This window comes from Condylura cristata, unplaced genomic scaffold, assembly GCF_000260355.1.
Source record: "Condylura cristata isolate star-nosed mole 26May11 unplaced genomic scaffold, ConCri1.0 scaffold00022, whole genome shotgun sequence".
Lineage (NCBI taxonomy): Eukaryota > Metazoa > Chordata > Mammalia > Eulipotyphla > Talpidae > Condylura > Condylura cristata.
The window spans coordinates 914,875-939,072 of record NW_004567123.1 but is presented as its reverse complement, the minus strand read 5'-3'; the positions used below and the strand labels follow the sequence as shown (position 1 = coordinate 939,072).

At 45.9% G+C, this 24,198-nt stretch overlaps 1 protein-coding gene across 2 annotated transcripts in view; it reads left to right on the top strand.

The window, feature by feature from the left end:
• Window positions 1-20,505, top strand: part of SYNDIG1 (synapse differentiation inducing 1) — a 191,876-nt gene extending 171,371 nt beyond the window's left edge. For both annotated transcript variants that reach the window (XM_004687127.2, XM_012728439.1), the window contains exon 4: window positions 19,337-20,505. In XM_004687127.2, coding sequence (XP_004687184.1) covers window positions 19,337-19,495 — 159 coding nt within the window. In that variant the 3' untranslated portion in view covers window positions 19,496-20,505. The remainder of the gene's footprint in view (window positions 1-19,336) is intronic.
• The last annotated feature ends 3,693 nt before the right edge of the window (window positions 20,506-24,198 follow it).

Below are 24,198 nucleotides of genomic sequence, written 5' to 3'. Positions count from 1 at the left end.
GAGTGGACTTCCAGCTGAGAACCACTACGAAGAGACTCCTTCAGCTGACCTGTCTGAGGGAACCCCAGAAGCAGTGAGTCTCCAGTGATTGTTTTCTTAAGACACTTGGGTCTTAGCTACAGAGTAGTTGCTCCCTAGAACACCCGCTGTTAAGGCCTCGACACTGGTCTAACGCTGTTCATGTATTAGCTTTTTCACAAAGCCCTCACAACACAATGTTGTTCATTATCCTCAGGTACAGATAAGGCCAGAGTAACACAGAGAGGGAATGAAACTTATTGAAAGTCACAGTGCTATAATAGCAATGGGTTTGGCCCTGCTCCCTCTCAGAAATGCTTTGAGAAGGAAATGCTAAAGAGATTAAATGTATCAACCAAGCCGCCTGGGAGCAAACTGTAGCCAGAGGATGAAGCTGTGTCAGCTCTGCCCTCCACTGGTTGGCGGCCGAGCCCATTAGGAGGAAGCCAAACTGTCTGTGAACAGCCTTGCTCCTCACAGTTGTCCTTATTATTTTAATTGGAAGCATCTGCAGCCTGTTGGCTGCAGCTCATCAGAATAGGAATGTCAGCTCGTTTACACCAAACACAAGACGAGCAGACCAAATAGCCTACTTCCTAGCTGCCACCAGGCATCCCCAAGTTGCCTCTCGGATGCTGATGGCCAAATGGGCACTGTCAGTTCCTGTGACTGTTTTTACCCACGAAATATCTCAGCAAGGAAAACAAGCACAGGGCTCAGAGAGAGGCGGGAGAGGAGGAGATGGAGTAGGAGGGATGCAAGCAAGAGGGAGAGAGCCAAGCTCGGAGCTCTGAGCCCTGAGCAGGCAGGCTCTCTGAGCTGGCATGTGGTCCTGTGCCCCTCCCCTTCACACGCCGCAGGGCTACACCATCTGAGAAAGGGGCAGAGCAAAGGGCTTTTCATACCGCTGCCACACATGGCTGGCACATCCACTTGTCTCATGTTTATGGGGCTGAAAATGTTCTGCAAATCCTCCTGTGGTGCCATTTCTACAGTCCTAGGAACCAAAGCGTTAAGACCCTGTCCCCGCTTCCTAATCCAGGGGCTCGAAGGGGAGCCCCAGAGCTGGCTGCCTTTGAGGACCAAGCTTTCTCCCTCAGTGGCATACAGAAGTTCAGGACCTTCTCCCTGTTCTTGAGAGCGCTTGGCTTATCTGGGGATCCTAGAGTAGAGCCCTGCCGGCCTTTCAAACCTAGTATCTCAGTTTGTTTGTATGTATGTGTATGCATATACCTATACATGTATGTATATGCATGTGTATATATTTGTGTGTATACATATACATATATACATGTGTGTGTGTGTTTACATCATTGTTCATTTTTGTGCAATATTTATTTCTCCCCTCCGGGGTAGCCCCTGTAGTTCTCCCACCAACACAGTCCCTTGTGCTCTTCCCTCCCCTGTTTTGATCCCTCACCTTCCCCCTCCCCTGCTGGATGCCTCAGATCTGTGGTCTGCTTACAAGTTTTGTCTTTTTGAGTTTTTTTGGACACTTTGTTTAGATTATCTATATTTCACATATCCATCGGTACTTATCCTTTTCCTTCTGGCTTATTTCACTTAGCATAATGCCTTCCAGCTCTCTGAAAGCCATGTTTCTCTAAGTGGCATGAATGTATCTTTTTCCATCATTGAGTAATATTCCACTGTGTGTATATATACCACATCTTACTGATCTGGAGGTATTTAGGTTGTTCCTATATCTTGCCTATTGCAAATAGTGCTACAATAAACCAGAATGCTGGTTTCCTTTCAGATCAGTATTTCATTTTTAAGTCCCAAAGGTGTGTCCAAATACAATGCTGGGAATCCCAGACAGCCCCTTGATTACCAGTGACAACCAGACAGGAGTAACTCCAGCTCCCGCCTCTGCCTCTGCCTGTGATCACACTACTACTCCAGGAGGGTTGGAAACTTTTTGATAATCCTTCTTGTTCTTTTGAATAGAGTGAAAGGAAATCTCCCATCTTTGCTTTTGAATTCTTTCCAAACTAGCAGTTTCTCATTAGTTTGCCTCTGACAATCAGCTCTCATCTAATACCGGTGATGATATAGGTGTGTTGATGACGCTGCAGCCCCTCCCAATCAGAGTTGCTGGGGCACTGAAGTGGAAGAGTTTGTGCTCACACAGGCAGAGCAAACAACATATCTTTGAAATAGTTTGAAATCCATTCATCTGAGCTGAAAGGGAGTAGCAGATGCAGCAGAATAAAGGGGAATCTGCCTATTGCAAATCCAGATCACACATAGCAGCTCGCAGGGACCCAGGAAGCTGGAGACACCTGGATGCATCTCAGAAAACAGCTCCAGTGGTGACAGCCATCCAGCTGGAACTTGGCTTCCAAAGGAAGTTCCCTTTTTCGTTTTGCATAAAAGGCTTGAGAGATGTTTATACTAGTAATTAGGTGTGTGCAAAGAGGGCTGTGGGAGATTGAGAGTAACCTGGAAAGTTTGTGTCTCTCCTCAGGTTGCCACACAAGATGTTATAACTGGGGGACTTAAATCATATTGATGCTCATTCCGTTGAGTGCTCTCCTGGCTTACAGATTGCATCTTCTGCCTAGAACCCACATGGCTGAGAGCATACTCCCTGCTACCTTAATCCCCTCAAAGGTCAGTAAGTCTCTCCTGGGGCTCTAGTTCTGACCTCATCCAAGCCCAGTTACCTTCCACAGGTCCCACCTCCGAATACCATCTTTCTAGAAGTTAGGGCTTCTGTGAATGGATTTGGGGAAATGGCTACAGTCTGTGGCAATTGGTTTATAGACATGCCTCTGAACAAAAATTCAAAATCACCTGTCTTAAAGTGGACACATTTCCTTTCAAGAGACATTCGTTTTACGTGTGATTATAGCCATTGTTCCAGAGTGTACCTGCTACCTACCCAGACCAGCTCACCTTCATTGCACTTGACTTGAAAATAGGTCTGGAGACCTAAGTCCCTCCTTCCCACATGCCAGCACATACATGGGGTTCCTTAAGGTCAGGAATTCTTATAGCAGCAAAAATGCAAACAAATTTCTGACCTCTGAGGAAGTAGGATTGGAAAGAGCATACCCCAGCTGGCAGACTTAAGGCAACCAGAAGGCAGTGAAGGTCTCCAGGAGGAGGCTAGTCAGGCAAGAGTGAGCCCCAGAAGAAGAAAGCACAGGCCACTTGCTGGCAGCAGATGCAAAATCATTTTAGGCAGTTCAGATCCAGCTCTTTGCTAAGCAAGCTGTGACAGGAGGGGAGTTGAATGTTGAGAATGAGTGTGCAGGCTGAGTGCAGCAACACAGAGGCCAAGTCAGCAGAGCCAGACTCGACTTCAGTAGTAAACAGTGCGGTGTTAACAGCTGGCGGAGGCTGGTGTCTGCTGCATACGTCATTGCTGTATTCACAAGTCAGCGTGGTGTTTGAATTTATGGTGGATTCACTCAAGTGTTTGGGATATAAGTGGAAAAATAAGAACCTTTATTCCCTCAAATCCTCCATTTATTAAAGGAATATTGGCCATGAAAAGAAGGGAAGTAGAGATTCAGGGTAAAACTTAGCAACCTGAGAGATGACCTACTAGGGAGTGATGAAGAAGATTGACTCCAGTGATGGTGAAATGGAGGGGCCTGTGGCCATCAGGGGTAATGAGGTCAGTCTTGGGTACCACATTCCAGATTATCTTGGTGATAGCCCGGTGGATATTGTGTGTTGTATGTGTATGCATCTAAGTTGTTGTTAAGGACCAGGAGTTCACTGTATATAGGTGGTGATTGCAGCTCTGGGCACCGACGAGATGGCTATTAAGTAAAAAGAATAAAGTGAAGGATGAAGGGCTAGGAACAGGGCCATTGCTGATTCTTTCATTTCATGACACAATTCTACCATGATAGATCTCATTCATATTCAGTTTTATTTATTCTGCTCAGGACTCAGCGAACTCCTTCAATCTGAGGACTCATATACATCTTCTGTTTTGATAATCCCTAACTATCACCACTTTGAATATTGACAGGATGCCATTCTCTTCATTATCTTCTTCTGGAATTCCTATTGGTTGTATGTAGAAGTCTTCCTGTTTGCATGAGTCTATGTCTTTGTACTGACATCTCTGTATCTTCCTATGCTGACCTACTTGATTCTCTGGTATCTAAATCTCATGTACAGACTCACTCTCTAGGTGATCTCTGTTCAATCCACAAACTGTGTGTGTTGTTTTTTTCACCAGTACCCCATACTCTTAAATTCTAAAAATTTTAGCTGTGGAGTTGATGTGTTTGGATTTAATTTCTTAATATGGTCTCTTATTCTTCCACGATAGATTTCTATTTCCTTCTTAATCACAGAATTTATTTTAATTAGTTTAATCTCTTGAGATAGTTGTAAAGATTAAAAGTGTATTATTTTTATATTACTTTGACTCTGGAAGTAGTGATTCTGTTTTAGATCTGCTAAGTAGCCTCTTGTGTATTTGTGTACCCCATCACAATCCCTCCCAACTTCATACAATTAATAATTTTCTCTCATAGTTTAATCTAGAGCTAGCAGTAATAGTTTTAATACTTGCTAGAAACCCACAAGCCCTAGTGAAAAGTAGTTTTATTGCCTTTGGAACACATCTTTTCATTGTCTGTGACTTCAGTCTTGAATCCATGTATATTTTAACTCCTCAGCAGGGCTCACAACACACAAGCATGTATTCTAGGGACCCATACTATGATTAGCATGGCCTTGAGGTTTTGGTTGTACACTCATGGTCCAGGTCTGACTCAGAGTTTATTCCCTAGTTTCTCAAGCCTGAGAGAGAAGTTTCCATCGTTGTTTCATAGACGGCACATCCTTTGAAGCAGTGGATTGATGCATAGGTCCTCTGCTGGCCAAACACTGTATCTGCTTTGCCCACAAAGGCACTAGAAACCCATTCATAACCCCCAACCTATCTCCAGAAAGGGAATTACCTCAAACCGCTGACTTTTATAGTTTCCTTATGGGAATCATCACCCATACTGGCCCAATTTGCCATCCTACCGGATTGTAGGACATATTACCTTTTCACAGGTAAACACCACCAAGAACAGGAAAGGTAAAATATCTTCTTCCTTGAATTAGGAAAAGGTTAGAATAGAAAATGCAAGTTCAGTATAATTCAAAAGTAGGTAGTTGTTCCTCCCTGTGGCAAATGCCTGTTCTGTGACAACAGGTAGATATTTGGGAATCTCACAGGTGTGGAAGAGTCACTCTCAACATCAGCCGAGCCTCAGGGTCATAGTTATGCCCTAAGTCAGAAGGGTGTGGCGTGTGGAACAGAAAGAGCACTGTATATGGTTGAGAAGAGCAAATCCCACTCCCAAACCTGCACACGAGTGTCATTCCCACTCTAGTTCCCACTTATAACATATCAACCTGACTAGTCCCTAGGTGGGACTTCCAGAAAGAGAACCAGCTGGAAAGTAGCATGTGTTCAAGTAGAATACTATGTCTACCTGCCAGAGGACACATCACACATAAACAGAAAGATGCCAGTTAGCTGACTATACTAGATATAAATACTTTATTCAAGTTGTGCTGAATCCTTTCGAATAGCATTGACTGTTCATCCTCAGTCCACAAAAGAAGAAAAAAAAAAAAACTTCTTTCCTGCACCAGGGTGGCCTCCAGAGCTATGTGGTACCATCTCTGGCTTTGTTATCTCCCTGAACAGCACCGAGAAGCCAAAAGAGTCCAATGGCTTAGGGCAACCTCATTTCTAGCCTATCTCTTAAATTTGAGTTACAGAAAATTCAGATCTGCATCGTTTGCAAATTCTGCAGGTGAGGAAATAGCCCTGTGTTCACAATGAGCACTGAGTCTCAGAATTCAAATGCTAGCCTCCCAGCTGGGGCTGAGTCCTCCCTAGGATGCTGTTGTCAGCTGTAACCATTTTGTGGTAGACATTAAAATTATTGCATAATATGAAAAACAAATGCATGTTCCCTTAAATTTCAGTACATCTTGTGCCTCTTGAAGCTCCCTTCCTGCCACAAGTCCAGTGAGCCTGCTGTTGTTCCTTGCTATGGCTCTTTATTTCTTCTCATTTTTATTTTTAGTGTTTCCTTGTTATGCTGATGATTTATATTTGTTCTCATACATTAACTCAAAAAGCTAGTGCTCCTCAACATATCTGCCATGCTTCCCTGCAGAGAGGCTCACTGCAAGCCATGATGCCCATGTGTGCCCGATACCATGTAACCAATGCCACAGGCTATACACCCATCATAAGTAAAGACCACATATCATGGATGTCTCTCTTGGCTAAAAAGCTCATGGAGAAAGATATTGTGAGTTAATTGGTATAAACTTGCCCAACAAAGACCATCTTAACTTTTTTACAGTTGCAAGCATGCAGTCCTGTGACAGGAGGGGCACAGATCAACCACGCTGATGATCCTCCTAAGGTTATTTCAAAAACTTTACTGAAATTACCATAAATATTACCATACAACTGTGACAGAAAAAGGGAACAGACACAGAGAAACAAGACAAAGGTGTCAGCACACTGTGGAAGATGACGTTACAGCCAACTATGAAGTATCTCAGAATAAGGCCAGTCCCCAGGGTAAGATACAAGCAGAAGCCTCCCCCATGCCATTTTGATTTGGAGGTTACCATGGTAATGAGAGAGGTCAGAACTAGCAGGAGATAGGGGGACATAGCCCAAGACAGAAATTCACATCAGCAAGCGGAATTGTGGCAATTAACAATAGGACAAAAGTCAAATCTCAATGTTTCAATGAAAATACCAGTGGAAGTTAAGGCAATTGACTCTATAATCATATGCAAGGGTGAAAAGGGCCAAGTACAGGACAAGACATATACATATAAGGTATAACCTAAGAATGGGTTTTTGGTTAAGATTTTATAATCACTAGCTAAAATATCCCAGTCCTATCTCTCACTTCCACAGCTTAGCCATAAGCATTTCCTCCTCTTCCAGGGAGGCCAAGTGTACATCTCTGAAGAAATTCAATCAGGCTTCTCAAGCCTTGAACGCCAAAGCACATAGTGGGTAGTCTGAAAAATCACAGCATAATGAACAATGAGGCCCAGTCTCTTCCGCCATCTAGTTCTTAGAGCTCCTCACCCCACTCAGCAGAGGCTGAGAGGATTCCCTGAGAAACTGAGCATCCCCACAGTTAGGGCACCATAATGACACAGATCAGGGGGAATAAACAGTAAGAATTTATATTCTCACAGATTGGGAGACTGCAAGTCCAAAATCAAGGTGACAGCAGTTTTGATTTCTTCTGAGCCCTCATTGCTTGACTTGCAGATGGCCTCTTTCTGGCGTTCACACAGGCACCCTCTGTGTCTCTAGGTGCTAATCACTTCTTATAAGGACACCTGTCATGTTGGATTAGGGCCAAGTCTGACAACCCCGTTAAACTTGAAGACCCAATCATCACACACAATCACAATGTGAGGTCCTGGGGATTAGAACTTAAACATAGAAAAAAAATTTGGTGGGGAGGGTAAGGGGGTAGGATACAATTTGACCTGTAACTGCCACAAATAAAAGTCTTATAAATGCTATTGCATAGAAGCAAAACAAACAAAAAATTTCAAATGAACCAGCAAATCTAAAATAATCTATCTTGCTAACTGATCCTAGACTATCAGCTCCATATATGCAGAGAGCATACAAGGTCACTCTTAAATGTCAGATAACAGCCAATGATTGCCTGACATTTGGGAAATGCTTAAACCTGAAAAAAATGAGATCTAAACATATCAGGGAAGATTGGAAGAGGAACTTGGATAGAGAGCCAATGCAGGAAGTAAAAAAAAAAAAAAAAAACACCTCTATCCAGTTGATAGTTAAGAAATTAAATCAATTTCTCGCACAAAAATAGAAAGTTGTGACAAGCAATAGTGAGAGAAGACAAAGAATTCTTAGAATTTAAATAACATGATACCCAAAGTTAAACTCCATAGAAGGCTTGGGGGACAGTTGAAGAAGTCTTCCCAAGTACAACAAAAGGTAAAAGGTAGTGCAGAAGGATACAATTGGAGAACAGATTCAGAGAATGAATATCAAGGCCTTCCAAAGTGACATTTCAGAACACCAAAGGATCCCTCAAAGCCGATAGTGAGAAGAAACAGAGTGCATCAGTTTTGGGGGTACAGGATGACTCAAGACCTGTGACAGGATTCCCAGTAAAGACAGCATAGGGTTCTGTCATCAGAAATTCAAGAAAATTTGAATTTCCATGTGGAACTTTATATCTGACCAAACAAACAAGTGAAGTGATGAAAACAAATGATCATTTATAGACATGCAAACTCAAAGGTATATCACCCATGGTAATTCCCAGGGGAGTTCACATTCCTGTGCTAACGGGATAATTCTTCCTGCAAAAAAGGTCTGATATCCAAGAAACAAAAACTATAGCAAAGAAGAAAAAAAAACTCCCAAAAATGAGGCCTAAGGTGTGGCATCAGTTTAAATTGAAGCAGAGGGCCTCCCTGGTGCTGCAAGGGGCTAAGTCTCAGCACTATGACACTATCCACAGCCACTAAAGCATGAATTCAATCCCTGGACAGGGAGGTGACCCACATACCACAGTGGACCACTCCTGTCTCACCTGCTGCTCTCCTCAGCAGTGCATGTCAATAGATCTGTTCTGCTCCCCACTTTTATCTCTGGTAAATCCTCTCACCTCCATGCACCTCTGACCTACAACCCCATTCTTGTATGAAGAAATAAATAAAATAAATCTTGATTTTTTTTTTTTTATAAATTGGAGCAGAAAGACAAAAGACTCCAAGAGTATGCTCTGGGGGAAAAAAAAAAAAAGTAAAAGGAACCGACAAATTACCTGATATGTTTGACCAACCATGAAAAATTGTATCAGTAGGCTGTGATAAGTGTGGTCAAGAAATAAAATAAGGCCGTGAAGAGATGAGAAGCTACACTAATCAAGGATACAAGAAAATAGAGCAGTGCAATTTGGCTGGGCAATGAAGAGAGTGTTCACAGATAATAAGTGAACTCAGTGCTGTGACGACCAGCTGCAGGCATGGGGAGGGAAGAGCTGGCTGTGGCCCATACAGAGCACAGTAGGAACAGGACCAGGGAACTTTTGTAAGAAAGTTAACTCTTCATTCACCAATGTAGGTGATCAATAATGGTTATTAAACTGATAAACCAAGAATAAAACAATATAGACTTCAAAAATTAATAAACGCTAGACAAGTCCATCAAAACATTTAAATGTGTTTTGGGTAAAGGGATTCAGAGGTAAAGAAGTTCTATGCCAATGCCACTGAAGTTTAATTTTATAACCATTTCATTGCAGATTCTTTTGTTTTTTAAGATTTATTTATTTTTTTCATACAGAACTGGGATACAGGCCAGAGATGCGGAGGGTGAGAAGATTCACCAGGGACAGAGTGGGGAGCAGAACAGGCAGATCGAAGTACACTGCTGAGGGGAGCAGCGGGCAGGTCAGGAGGGGTCTGCCCGCACCATGTGGATCCACGGAGGGCCCTCATTGCAGATTCTTTTAAAGAATACTATGCACATCTTTCTGTGATTATAAAAACCATTTTGCAAAAAGCCCTTTTACAGGAATTCTACTCCTAGCTATATGCCCAACAGGAGTAAATATATGTTTCCTAATAAAAAGTAACAGGATGGTCATAGCACTCTTATTCATAATAATCAAAAGTCAGAATCTACTAAGGGTTATTGCAAAGGAAAATGAGTGAATAAATTGCAGTATATTCACACAATAGGACACTAAAAATTAAACGCTCTAAAACTGCATACACCACGGATCAGCCTCACAAGCAGTGAAAGGAGCCAAGCACGCCAGCGTTTGTAGTATGGATCAGTGATAGGAAGTGCAAGTACAGCTAACCCAGGTTGTTTTAAGCAAGACATTGTTTCCTGTTGGGGGAAGAGACAGTGAGGGACAGAGCACAGGCTGCCAGGTATGACATGTTCTGTGCTTGGTCCAAGTGCTATTGATGTGGTGTGTGCATACTGAGAAAATTCAGGCTGTGCATCATAACTTCATAAATTGTGTACTTCCCTACAGTATGGTATTTAAAAGGAACTACGCAACTTATGAGTATTTATTGCTTACATGTAAACAAATATATGTACATCTGCCACATGTATGTATCTCATGTGTAGATAGACAGATGCTAGCTGTGAATTTATGAATGTTACGCTTGGTATACTTGACACATATGTATAATAAATATACATAATATATATTTATAGTATACAAATATAGAAAAGCCACTAAACTGTGCATCAACACACTCATAAATTGTGTACTTCAAATTTAGTATACATGTATGTTAAGTGTGCCAAGTATAATATTCAAAAGTTCACAGCTAACAACTATCAATATGTGTATGTGTGTGTGTGTATGAGACACATACGCATGGTATATATGTATATATTTGTTCACATATAAGCAATTCTTGAAAATAAGGAAGGACATGGAGAAGTCAGGATACATGGCAGATACATGGCCATTTTAAAGAATACTATGCACATCTTTTCTTGAATTTGAGAAGTGGGGAGGGTAATTTCCAACTCCCTTGATTTTAATCTCTAATTCTGACTTTATAGTAAAAATTCTTGTGATCTTATAGTCATTTTCATCTGTATTCTGAGGACCTGTGACACCCAGAAGAGAATGGGCGTGTGGGGAAGGGTAGGAGAGTAGAGAAGGTTCCTTGGGAGCCAGGACTGCTGCCCAGCGTCTCTGGCCTGGGGTGGCTGTCAGAGGGCCTGAAGAGGCAGGCTGGGAGAAGCACCCCTCATGCTGCCCAGGGGCTCCCATTTTGATTGAGTTCCTCTTTTGTTTCCCTTGCCATCATTTGAGGAGTCCCAACCTTCCAGCTCTCCTCTTACACAAGTGAGAATGTGGGGAAACCAAGGCAAGCCTCCTTCTGTAGGCAGTGAGAGGCCAACATGTGGGACTTGGAGGGGGCTGAAGCCTCTGGAAGTTCACATATCCCAGGGGCTAGAATAGCGGCTGCTGCTTCCTGCATGTTGTCACCTCTGTGACATGTGGAAAACGCCACCAAGGGTGACCTCGAAGCTAGAGCCACTCAGACATCTCTGTAGGAAACCCCGTCCCTAAGAGGGTGGTGATCCTGACCGAGGAGGTGGGGAACTCTGAGAAGGCCCATCCTCGGGGCAGGAACCCATGTGAACTGAGGCTGGAGTTGGGTTTTGAACCGTTGGTCCAATTGTTTCAGAGCTAGTCTCCTTTCTGCCATTCAGCTCTGACTATCTACAGAAGATTTATTTATTTTTAATGGTTTAAAATAGGTGTGATACTTAAAAAAGGAGGGCTCATAAAAACACACTGGCATTAAATACAGGTACAGAAAGAAACTGCATGCCGAGTGTGAGACCCTGCTGCCTGGGAGAGACTCCTGCTGCCCGGGTTTTGTCTAAATCATTCTTTCTTCTCACGCAGAATACAAAGTCACATCTGCCTCTTTTTTGAGTGCAGCTCTCAGTACCTTGTCAGTGCTTAATGAACATTAGGCAGCAATAAATAATGGGAATAACCTTTTGCAATAATGCAGAGAAATGTAATCCAGCCAGACAGATATTGGTATTAGAGGAAAAATAGACCATAAAGTACCCAGAGTGCTATAAATTTCCAGAGATGCTTCCGGAGGCACCAAGTATCTTCAAAAATCTCCCAGCCTGCTGTCCGGCGCTGGCATTTTCTTGATGCCCTTTCCACTGTCTGCAGATGACTTGGCATATTGAAATATATGCCCTTACCAGCTCTTATTCCCAAAAATAGTGACTGGAAGAAAAACAAAGTGGACAGGATACATCTTAAAGAAAATCATGACTTTTTCCAGAACCTCAAATACCAGACTAGAAAATCCAGTACTTTCCAGCCAAAGGAAATACAGACTTTGGAAAAAGCTGTGGCAAACTCAATCCAGAGCTAAGCGAAAAGTGGGTCCAGGGTTCGTGGCCACCTGAGAGGGAACAGAGGCAGGTCCCTGAGAACATCTCCAGGAGGCCATAGGAGTGGGGACTGGTCACCTGGCAAGGGCTTGGAGCTGGCCTGGAGGACCTAGCTGCAGTGTCACTGAGGACTAGGTTCAGTGAAGCTTTGGGAGAGATTTCAAATGTGAGGAACCCTGTGGAAACCCAAGGTACAGGTAGTCAAGCCTTGGCCTAGGAAGTCCTGAGGCCTCCCCACACAGATTTCAAGGAACTTTCCCTTATGGTTTCATGCCAATTTCCTTTATGCCGCAGCTGTTCCATTCATTTATTTGTCCCCTCCTCAGTTTGGAGGAAGGCATTAAATTAATGCACATACAAATCCACACAGAGCATACATGTGAGGCACCAGCTCCTCAGGAGCCAAGCAAACGCCCCTCAGCGCTCAGCCCAACAGACTTAGGTTTTGCCTTCTTTGAGCTAACCCCACACCAGGGTTCTCTGGAGCCTCATCCCTGTAAGACTGTCTGTCATGTTTTCTCCTAGATCTGTATTGTCAATGTGGTAGCCTCCAGCCACATTTGACACCTATTTTTAAATTAATTAAAATTAAATCACATTAAAATTCAATTCCAGGCCCTCCTTGTGGCGCAGGGGGTTAAAGCACAGCACTGAGAAGCTAAAGCCACTTCATCATGAGTTCAATCCCTGCCCCGGAGGTGACCCACATGGCTCAGCAGACCTCTCCTGACCTGCCTACTGCTCCCTTCAGCAGTGTACTTCGTCAGTTGGCCTCTGGCCTGTACACCAGCTCTGTACGCACAAATAAATAAATCTTAAAAAAAATTCAATTCCAAAGACATACTATCACATTCCAAATGCTCAGTAGCCACATGTTCGATTGTGCAAATACAAAGCACCTCCATCATCTGCAAACCTCCTGCAAGCCACTCCTGATGGCCCCTCCCAGCTGCTGGCTCCGCTCTCTCCCTCCTGTCTGGGTTCCCCAAAATGGATCACTAAGTCCTTCAGGGTGCTCAGCAGAGCAAATAGGCTTCATCTTCAATAGCCAGGAGCTGAGGTTGTAAATATTTTCTTTGTGGATGTGCCTTGCTTTTATCTTTCTTATCAGCTTATAGACTCTGTAAAAGAGTGATTATCAGCCAAGGGGATGCCTCGAAGAGGAATATTTCTGACAAAAGCATTCCCCCTCAAAGCAGTGGGAGAAAGGCTGAGAACCCCTGCACAGTCCCCCATCATTTATTCCTCCTTGCATCCCACTAGCAACATCTGCGCTCCCCTGAGTGCTGGTGTGTCCCTCTGCAGGGACAGGCAGTTGCAGGGCACCCTGCCTGAGTGTGCCCAGGCTGGGGTGGAGACCTCTGAGGCCTTGGGGGCCTTCCCTCCACAGGTGCGGTTCAGGGGGTCATGGAGACAGAGCATATGAGTGAAGGACAACATGGTGTTGCAGGGCCAAGAAGCTACTGGGAACTCAGAGGACAGGGCGGAGTGGACCTCCCTGACAAGCCTCCCATGGGCCTTGTCTACCGGTGGATCTAACGCCTCCTTTCCTTACTGCCCACATTGCTTCCCCAGTTTGATATCAAGATTTCACTAGTTTCATAGAATGAGTGCCTTTTTCTTTAGAACTAGCTCTTATCTGTTCATTTAGTTCTTAGTTGAATCATTCTAAAACTATATTAGGGTGTGAGTAAATTTGTAAACTCTGTTTTCTTTTCAGTTACTGCCCTTCCCCCCAAGATATCACTCTAGCCCGACTTCTGTGCCCACAGAGGAATCACTTTGGCCTTTACTGTGCTTCATGTAATAGAATTATGTGTCAAGCTGCTTTTGTTCAACATTATATTTCTGAGATTTATCTCATTACTACTATTGGTACCATTACTATTTATCCTCTTTTATTGTACATTTTCCTGATTTCCTGTTTGGGGCTTTTGTGATTCATATCTCTGTACACATTCTTGTAGATGTCTCTGGTGAACTGACAAACACTTTCTGCTAATAATTTACTGGGAATGGAATTGTTATGGGGTAATGAATCTCTACATTCAGCTGGAAGAAATACTGACAGTTTCCCTAAATGTTGATATTTATTTACCCTCAGATCACAAATACATAAGAATTTTGGGTTTTGCACATTCTTGCCTAAATTTGGTATACTGTCTCTCTTCCACTCAAGCCATTCTGGGGGTGGTGTATAGCATTGTTCTTTTAGGGCTTACCTAGCGGGGCATGCCTGCATGCCTAGGGAGGATCTGTGTCTGTTCTCCCTTTGCTCCTCCGAGCTTGCCAAACATGGTGTCTGCCACCTTGGGTAAATTTTGGGGACAGACACAGAAAAGTCTGACCAGCTCAGATTTTCACACAGATCTCACACCCTCTGGGCCTTGGAAGCAGGGCATTTCAGTGAGTTGCAGAACAGCACACACATTCCACATCATCAGCTCCAGTTTTCTTGAAAAAATCCATGTGTTTCGCATCAGCATCTGCTGTGGAGGTCTGCTTTCCCCTCAGTCGGGGTCCTTTGGAGAGGATTTAAGACCCTCCCTGTGCAACCTGTAGCTGGTCCTTGGCAACATCCATAGCTACCTTCTCTGGCCTGCCTCCACACAAAACCCTCCTCTTGGCTTCAACCCTGAAGCTACTAACCGGCAGACTACCTGCCTTTGAGATTCTCCAAGCAGAAACTGGTCATCCACCCTCTGTGCAGGGACAAACATAAGGACACTTAACACCTGGTGACTTTCATTAGGCCTAAAGTGAGAGACAAATGCCTGCTTCCACCCTGTGGACCCAGGACTCACAGCACAAGCCACATGGTCACTTCAAGATCCTTCCCCAGGAAAGTAATGAGATCGTTGCCGAGTGAAGAGAGAAGCGCTGTGAGGGAGCTGAAGGGCGTCTGCCACCTGACATTGCGAGTGTCCCTTCAGGGTGGGCCTTCACTGGTGCCCCAAGTCTCAGGAGAGTGACCACTGCAGATTACCTCCAGCTTCCAGCAAATCTTTGCCTGACTGTATCTCCTCTGTTTATATGTTTTTTATTTGCTCCGTTTAAATGCACTTCACTCAAGAGAGAGGGAATTCATTGTTTTAACAATAAAGTTTCAATTTTGCTTCTCAATTTGAAAATCAAGTTTCCTCAATATCTTTACACCATGTAAGTGAGGAATAAAGAGCCAGCCTGTGCATTTAATGTTTCCTCATGAAATGTCCTGAGGGCAGGAAACAATGCCTCTGACCTACAGGCTTAGGGCGTTTCCCTGCGCCACTTGGGGTCCAGCATTGCTTGGGTCCTACTGCTAATCCCTGTACTCTGGGACAAGCTCCCCTCCCTCCTGGGGCTTTTCCTTCAGGCAGCCTTCTCCAGATGCCCCTGAGCCCTGTGGGCAAAGATGGTACAGAAGGTGCCACTCAGGGAAGAGCCAGATACATGCTCTCTTTTCTGAAGAAAACACCCCTGAAAGGACCTTACTTGGGACCTGTTAGCAAAAAGACATAGAAGGAAACCCCAATGCAAGAAGAGGTGACTTCCCAGAAGGAGAGGGCCTTCTCCAAAAGTTTAGGGCTGGGGTGCAAATGTCAATAGAACACTGGGCCAGAGGCCTGGCTGTTACCGTCCCTCCTGCCCAGTGTGGGTTGCTGGAAGCTGTACTTCGGGGGTGACTGGGCTGCACCAACAGGAAGCCTGGGACACCTGCCTTCAGAGACTATGCCCCAGTGGTAGGTGCAAACAGAATCCTATCATAGGTGCCCACATTTGTTGCTCCCCTGAGGGGTGGCCTCAATTCAGTGTCCACTCTGGCAGAAGGAGCCACGAATATTGACAACCTGTGTGTGTGTCATTGGGAGTTCAAATCACAAAGGGGATCAGATTAAACTCTGCAGTGTGTCCTGAAGGGCTCCCAAGAGCAGGTCCCCAGATGCCACGAGGCCAGTTTTTGACTACAAGAACATGCTGGGAAGACTAAAGCAAGCAGTGCCCTGAGAAAGGGGCTGAAGCTTCTAGCCAGGGGTCACTGTGAGCAGATGAAACTGCCCCTGAGCCCTGTGGTGATGGCACACTGGAGGATGTGGCCCCTGCCCTTTCTCAGCCTAGGATGGGTGAGGATGAGGAGGTGACACAGATCCATTCAGAGAAGCTCATCTGAAACTGACCCTCAAAAACTGGGAGACAAGGACACATTTGTTCTTGTTTTAGCCACAAAGTGGGGACAACGTGTTTCTCGGCCCTCGAAGGTGAACACAGACCTTGGGAGAGAACAGGCTGCTGATGTCCACCCACAGATGCCCTGGAGCCTCTCACTTGTGAAAAGCACCCCAACCGGGCTGCCAAGGACCACCTTCCAGGAGCCCAATCCAAACTGACGGACCCAGGTCACGAACACACTCCCGCCCGTGAGCACAACCAGAAAACTCAGCAAAGAACCTGGAGCGGTAGGCCAGAAGTCCTCGGGTAGAAACATCTCTTCAAGTAGGCCTGGTAGAGAGCCAGAGAGAGGAGAGAGTGGTTTTGTGGACACCAGGATTTGTTTCCTGATGCAGAAGGAAAGGGTGTGTGTTGGGGCTTCCTTTGTCAGACCATGGGGTCCTGTGTGTAGAATGCCAATGGCATTGCTGCCTTGCATAACCTCTGTGAAAGGCAGATGCTGAGCAGCACTGTGGGAAGCAGCCTGTTTGTCAGCACGGCTATATCCTTTTGCTGATGGTGCCCTTCCTGGTCTCTCCTCAGGACTGTCACCTTAGGACAAATATAGACGAGTGAGGTAGCGCCTAGCAGACACTTGGGCTCTTGGGTGAACATGTGCTCTATATGTATGGAACCCCCGGACGGGTGATCTGTGGAATTGGGCCAACACTTAGAGGAGACAGCCCACTCCACTGCCTTCCTCCCACAGATCACCAGAGAAGCCAGGAGTAGGCACCTCAGCTACCACCGAGGAACATTGAAGGGCACAGATCTCAATCCACAAACCCAGCATTCACCCAATATTCAGTGAATTCCTACCTCAGGGCACAAGCCTGGGCCCCCAGGGACCCCAGTACAAGTAAAGTGTGGCCTCAGGGCATGCATCTTGAGCTGGGGAGGCAACTACTGAATTTCATTACTAGCATGCACAAACTCTGAGACAGATCAGTCCTTTGGACACAGAAGTCCCCTACTATGGGTCTGAGTTCAGGGTCATGGAGTGCCAAGTGCCTCTCTGTCTCTGCATCCTCTCCTGCTGCAGAGCACAGGGCAGACTGCGTTAGGGTAGGGACTATGTGGAAAGACAGTGAAGCTCTACACTCATGGAGGGTGGTTCCTGGAGTGAACACCAAGGAGGACTCTTACAGCAAACTATGTTATAGTGCATTGGACTATTTGGCGGTGCAGCTAGATAAAATGAAATTCCAATCATTAAGACTTAATAGATAAATGACTGTGGTCCTAGGTGGCTTCCCACTTTGCTTTACCTTAGCTCTGCATCATAAAAGAGAGTCCTTTTTAATGAAGACTACTTTTCATTATAACTCCCACGTTCACTGTTAAGACAAAAATTGAGAGATGACGACATAAAACTGGCCTTCAAAATCCCAAAGTTAGGGTAGAGATGGAGGCCACGAAGGAATGGAAGTCTCTTCTCTACACAACCCGGAGCTCCAGACTGTGCCCAGGCAAGGTCAGGCTCATAAGGATGGAAATTCATTCCATGAGTTATCTTTGTGTCCACTGTTAAGGCATTGCTGTGTTTTATTCTGAGTAAATAATGTATTAACTCCCATTCCTACCTACAGAAGGTAGATGTGTCACTGAACACACATAGAAATGGGGTCAGGATTGAAGACAGGCTAGAGGAAAAGTTAGGGCATTCTACTAGAAAAGTAGGTCTTGCCTTTGTCACAGCCAACCATAGGTGTTCAATCCAGGAACCACCCTCCATGAGAGTAGAGCTTCACTGTCTTTCCACATAGTCCCTACCCTAACTCAGTCTGCCCTGTGCTCTGCAGCAGGAGAAGATGTAGAGACAGGTCTGGTTAGCTCGCCTCTGCATCAAGAGACACCCAGACCACGTGCCGAGAACCCTCCACCCACATCAGCCAAAGAGCCAACAGTTCCCCACTCCTAGTGTCAAGGATGTGGTGTGACAACGACAAGCCTCCCACCCCACACCGCAGCGCTGGCCTGACAACATGTCTATTCCCCTTTCTCCACACCTCGGCCATTGATTCAGAGATTCCTCGTGTCAGCACCACTTCCTTGTTCTGCTTCCCTCTCTCTCACACCCAAGATGTTAGGGTATTCTGCCCACCATAGCTCCTGCGCATGGCTACCCTCCACAGCAAGAAGGAGGAGGAGGACTGTGCCATCCCTATGAGTGCCGTATCTGCTCAGGACAAAATACTTCTCGGAATTCCACTGACAGTCCACTGAGCTGTCCCTGAGCCACAGGCCACCCCACTGCAGGGGCTGGGGAGACACAGTGTCTGGCTTCCATTCTCACAGGTAGAGGGAGGAGCACATGAAATCAAGGGGCTGGGACTGGGCATCCATGCCAGCCACAAAACATCAAGCCTCATGCAGCATTCAAACCCTCCTGTTCCTAACCACCTCATGACTCCAAGGGAAATGAATCTTAATAAACCAGCACCTCGGGGAGCAATTGAGTGACCAGAAATATAGGAAACAGCCCTCTATCAAATTCATTTACTGATGGGTTAATTTACCAGCTTGAAAGATGGCAGGGGAGAGACAGGAAAGCAGACTTAGCAGACGTCCATGGCCACCAGCTGAAAAGCAGTCTCTAACAGCCTGCAATGATTTGACTCTTTCACATCACAGTTTCCTCTCTGGGAAATGAGAACTGTAACTTCCTTCCCCACATCATAGTAGGTGTATTTAAGCTACTATATTGTAGTTATATGAGGTAAGTGTGAACATAGAAAATTGTCATTCAAATGATGGAAACGTCATTCATGGCTAGACTGGGTGGCAGTGAAGGTATAATATCGACCTCACACCTCACATAGCATCCAAGCCACAGGGCCATGATGGTGGTGCTCAGCTGTGGATGGTGTGGTCATGGGTATTAACTGGGCCATTCCATTCCTTTTTAAAACTTTGACTGCCTCGCAGTGTGGGAGATCAGTGATATGTGACCCCATTCCTTCTTTGGCAGTGGGAAAGCTGCTGCCCTCATAGCTGTGAGCAGGTGCATTTGCTCTTGGGGGGAGGGTTCACTCTGGAATCAGTAACATTCAAGGTCAAAGGGAACCAGGGCTGGGCCCTGAGCCCCACAGTCATGTCACTTGTGCTGACTCACTCACCTTGACTTTTTTTTTCTTCTCCCTCCTTCCAACTCCACAGACAAACAAAGCCGTGGCCAAGGGAGACTTCCACCAGGCCAGCACCAGCTCCAGGCGGGCCCTCTTCCTGGCTGTGCTCTCCATCACCATTGGAACTGGCATCTATGTGGGTGTGGCCGTGGCCCTCATTGCCTACCTCTCCAAGAACAACCACCTATGAGCTTCATCCAGGAGCATAGCTGAAGAACTGGGGCCATGTTTGCAGACACAGAGAAGGCAGGGCTGGCAAAGGGTGGACACAGAGGGAGACACACCTGTTTGATGCTGTACAGTAGAAGTTATTGCTGAACTACTCCATAAAGCCCTGGAATTTTCTTCCCTTGAATTTCTTTAGTTTTTCCCCTTGAATTTTATTTTCACAGCATTGTGTAGAGCACGAGATACCGTGGGCACTACAAACCCTTCCAAATGGAATTTCCAAAGATCTGAATGGGTTCTACTGGATCATAGACAGTTCTTATCTCGGCAGCTCCTGAGTGCCTGGAAGGTCATCGCATTAGCAATATACAAACAGTAACAAATGTGTTTTCTTATGGAATATGGTGCAAAAGGCTGAGAGCAGAGGACGTGTCACTATCCTGTCTGTGGACATGCTTGACTGCTCTGATACCTCCCCGTCTACCACCACCCTCTCTGCAGGAAGAAAATGGGGCTGAGCAGGGAGACAGACACAACTGCTGGTGGGCTTCCCCAGCCCTGTGAACGCAAACCCAGAGTTGTGTGGGATACATGCCCAGTTTGTGTTTCATTCCCTACATGCTATCCCCTGCCTAGGAATGCCGGGTCTCCTTCAGAATGTGCCGCGATCAGCAGCCACTGTGCAAAATATGCAATCTTGGGAACTTGTGATCTAGAGTAAGGGGGGGGGCAGATCACAGCCCCTCCCAAAGGCTCCTCCCATAAGGACCCCTGGCTTGCCCCAGCATTCTCATGATGGGGCCACCTTGGCACAGACACAAGGGGATGCTTCCCAGGCGCCTATGTTGACACTCACCTTGGCGATAAAGAATGACACTAGTGATCTTTAAAAAGAGATGAACTTTCTCTGTCAACTAAATGAATAGCTATTTTCTTGTCATTTTTTTTAAGTGCAGCTGTTGCTTCATGCTATTTAAGTTATCAGATGAATGCTGAGAAATAAGTAATCACAGACATTTTATTACCATTTCATTGCTGTTTGAAGAGTGTTCATTATTTAACAAAAATTATCTTTTTGGTTTTATTTATTTATTTTGCTTAAGACTTTGCTTTGATTAATGTTAATTCTTGAATTTGATTTACACTTGACTTTTTGCTCAAATAACTACAAAACCACCCAGGACTCAACTACTGAAATCTGGGTGGTGTCTCCTGAGATAGGAATCACCACACATGGACTGCTTAAATTCCCACCTTAGATGCTATCAGTAAATAATATTACACTCATACCCCAGGGGAGACAAAAGCCATTTCTCTAGAACAGTGTTACTACCCAGGACACTTTAAAAGCCCCTGCTGTCTACATATTGGGTCCAGATACCCTGCTGTGGGTCCTCAGTGTTGCAGCCAAGACTCCAGGGTAGCAGGAATCTAGAACCACTGCCTTCCCCACAAACACACCCACTGTACACACTTCTATTCTGAAAACTATTCACATTACATCACTAAAATATAATTTATACTAGCACAAGTAGCATTTCTCTCATGAGTGCTCTGATAATATACTCTAATAAGGATATATGGGAGAAGGCCAATGTCCCCGTAAGAGTCAGAGTGATTTGGAGGTGAAGAGCATGAATTGGGATCAAATAGACCTGATTTTGAATCCAGTGTACACTTTCAAGCTGTGTGACTCCAGGCAGGTGTTTCCTTTCTGGAAGAGGAGGATACGTGGGACCACTTCTTAAGTCAGCTGACGACTGTGAGCAGAGCCCAGCATCCCAACACCTGGCATGACTAGGTAGCCAGGAGACAGGTGGTCACTGTCACCCTCAGTGTCCTGATTAGCCCACCCCAAGTTTGTTTGTGGTGTCCCTTAACTTTTCAGCCTAATCTTTTAGCATCTCTTCATCATGAACCACTGTGTTCAATCGGCTTCTTTGTCCATTTTAGCTCAAGAGATGCCCCAAACTCCAAATCTTTGGAAGTAGTCAGGAAGTGGAGTCAGTCTTGTTTATTCTCCCCAGTCTTTACCCCAACCACCAGGGTCACTGCATGCCAGCCAGCCCTCTGTGCCCGGTAGTATGCCTTCTACTGGACCACATTCACACCTGTTCTGGTGGGAAAACCTCCATTTAAAGTATCTGACCTCTCTGGTTTGTGAAGCTCTGCTACATTTTCCACAGGGACCAGTGCCAAGACCACACACAATTCCATTTGGTGCTGACAGTCATGTGTGTGCTTGAGGCTCAGGGCCAGACCTATCAGGTGACCAGGTGTGTGTTTCCCCCAAAGCTCACTTACTAGGCTGGCACATTGAAGTCTAATCCACCACCAGTCTGGCCCAGGTGGAGGGGGTGGTTGATGTTGTCCTCGCTGGATCTGTGAGTGACCGCTGAGCACACAGCAGTCTTCTCTTGTGGCAAGATGCCAGATGCCTCCCTGGACCTACCTTGTCCTAGTTATCATTACAGCCACCACAAGCAAACCACCATCCCGGGGGACCTGCACTGGGCTCATGTTACCTTATATAATCCCAATAACTCCAGCAGGAAGGTATCAGAGGTGACACCCTTCTCTGAGGGTCAGAGAAGGTAATTTGCCCAGCAGCCCAGCAGTGGCACCTGTAGAAAGAAGAACAGAGGGACTAGCCCAGCACCTGCCAGGCCACAAAGCACTCCTGGCAATACTTGCTCCCTCAGCCCTCATTATGGGCAAGGCTTTCATTCTGCACCAGCTCATTTTAAGTTACAGCAGCTATTTTACTGACAGAAAACCAGGAGTAATAGATTTTCCCAAAGTTAAGTTCCCAGGAAACAGCAAAGCCAAGTTGTAACTACACCTTCAGCTCCTAATCCTGTTGGTTTCCCGTTGGTTTATTGTACAAAACAATAAAAAAATGTGCCAGGACCCAGCACACATTGATGGTAGGTCAAGACTCAGGGACCTGAGAGGTACTTTGGTTTATATTTCACAACACCTCTGTCAGCAGGTGGAGGGAGCCACATGGGGAGAAGGATGAAAAGCTGAGGCAATGTCCATGGAAAATGACATCTTGGCAAAGGCAGCTAGTCCATGTATCAGTCCCCTACACAGTGGCCTCCCTCCTGCATCTTTGGAGATGCCCACAGCCTACTGCCTCCATTTCCCCTAAAAGCCCCCCATCACTGCTTCACTAAGAGGCCTGGCTTCAGTGGGTCCTTGCTCACTGGGTGTCCCCACTTTCCTGGATTCCCCCACATCACCAGGTACCCCTGCTTTACCAGGTATCCCCATTGGAACAGGTACTCCAACTGTCACTAGGGAATGGCAATGAGTCCCAAGGTGAACATGGTTTAAGAGGCCACCTCGGTCACTGTACCATTGGCATCTGCCCAAGTTGCCACCATCGGGCCACACAGCTAACTGGGATCAAGCCCCTGACAACAGGGCCAGCCTGTGCAAAAGCAGGAGCCGGGTTTCTTCACACCTGGCCTGTCACCTGACCTCTCAAAGGTCAGACACCAACAACTTCTACCACTCCCCAGAGACAAATGCCCAGCAGTCACTCTAGCTGAGCCGATGGGCCAGTCAGCCGCCTCAGGTTTCCTGACCTGAGTTTCAGGGCCTCATCCCTGAGGCTTTATAGGGCCTCTCAGAGGTCCGTGTGGACTGGTTTAACCACCAGCCTTCATGAGGACAATTTTGTTTCTCCCCTACTCCCTGTTAAAGTCTTCTGCTTTTGTTGCCATGGGGTTGACACCTGTTGACCCAATTTGCTACTAAACCAAGTGTTAAGCATAGATGCAGACCCTGAACTCAGACTGCCCTCTGGGAATGCACAGCTGTCCATCTCCCATCTAGCGATCATGTTCATGTCTGCACGCTGCTGTTGACATGTTGGGATTGTCACAGGAGCTCAAAATGATAGGAGGCTCTCTCTGGGATTTCCCCACCCATGATCTGTTGAAAGCCCCTCTGTGGTCCTCAAAATGAGCTGAGCTTTGCAAGGAGGGAACCTCACTCCCCTGAGGTTCTCACTGAATATTCTGCTCAGCTTAGCAAAGCAACACTGCACCCTAAACCCACAGACACGTGAGCCTGCAGGCAAGCATGTAAATGGAGTAATGAACTTGTCACCTTGCTGAGCTGCACTGCAGGAAGCCAGAGTTCCCTGTGGGCGGAAGGAGTGCCAAGAGCTGCACAGCAGGGCTCCTGGGCTGCTGGCCTGGAGGAATTATTTTTGAAGTACAAAGTGCAGATTGACTGAGTCTCATTGTCAGAAAAGCCTTAAAGATTTGCCCAAATCCAGCAGGTCCAAAAGACAACAGGTAGAATCAGGAGGAACGACCAGGGAGATGGGCAGATGTGGGTACCCCTGAGGAGAAGCCCTGTACTGGAAACATTCCCAGGTATTCCAGACCTGGACAGCCTTGAGAACAGCCTGTGGTCCAAACGCCACCGCAGCTCTTCTGTCCCACCTAAATCAGCAACAACATGGTTACTGTCCTTGCCTTTGGGCCATGGCTCCTTACCACCACCATCTCAGTGCCCACCTTGCCCTTGCCAGTCCCCACCACATCACACTACTGTGGTGAAGCTGGCCTCCCAAGAAGGATCACTGTCCTGAGGCAAGCACTGCTGTCAGTCTCCTCTGCCCCCAAAGTTCTTTCCTCTACATTATGGTAAGCTTTGGGCTGCAGCTAACCAGGTCAGAGAGAAAGAGTCAGGTTTCTGATTTCAGCT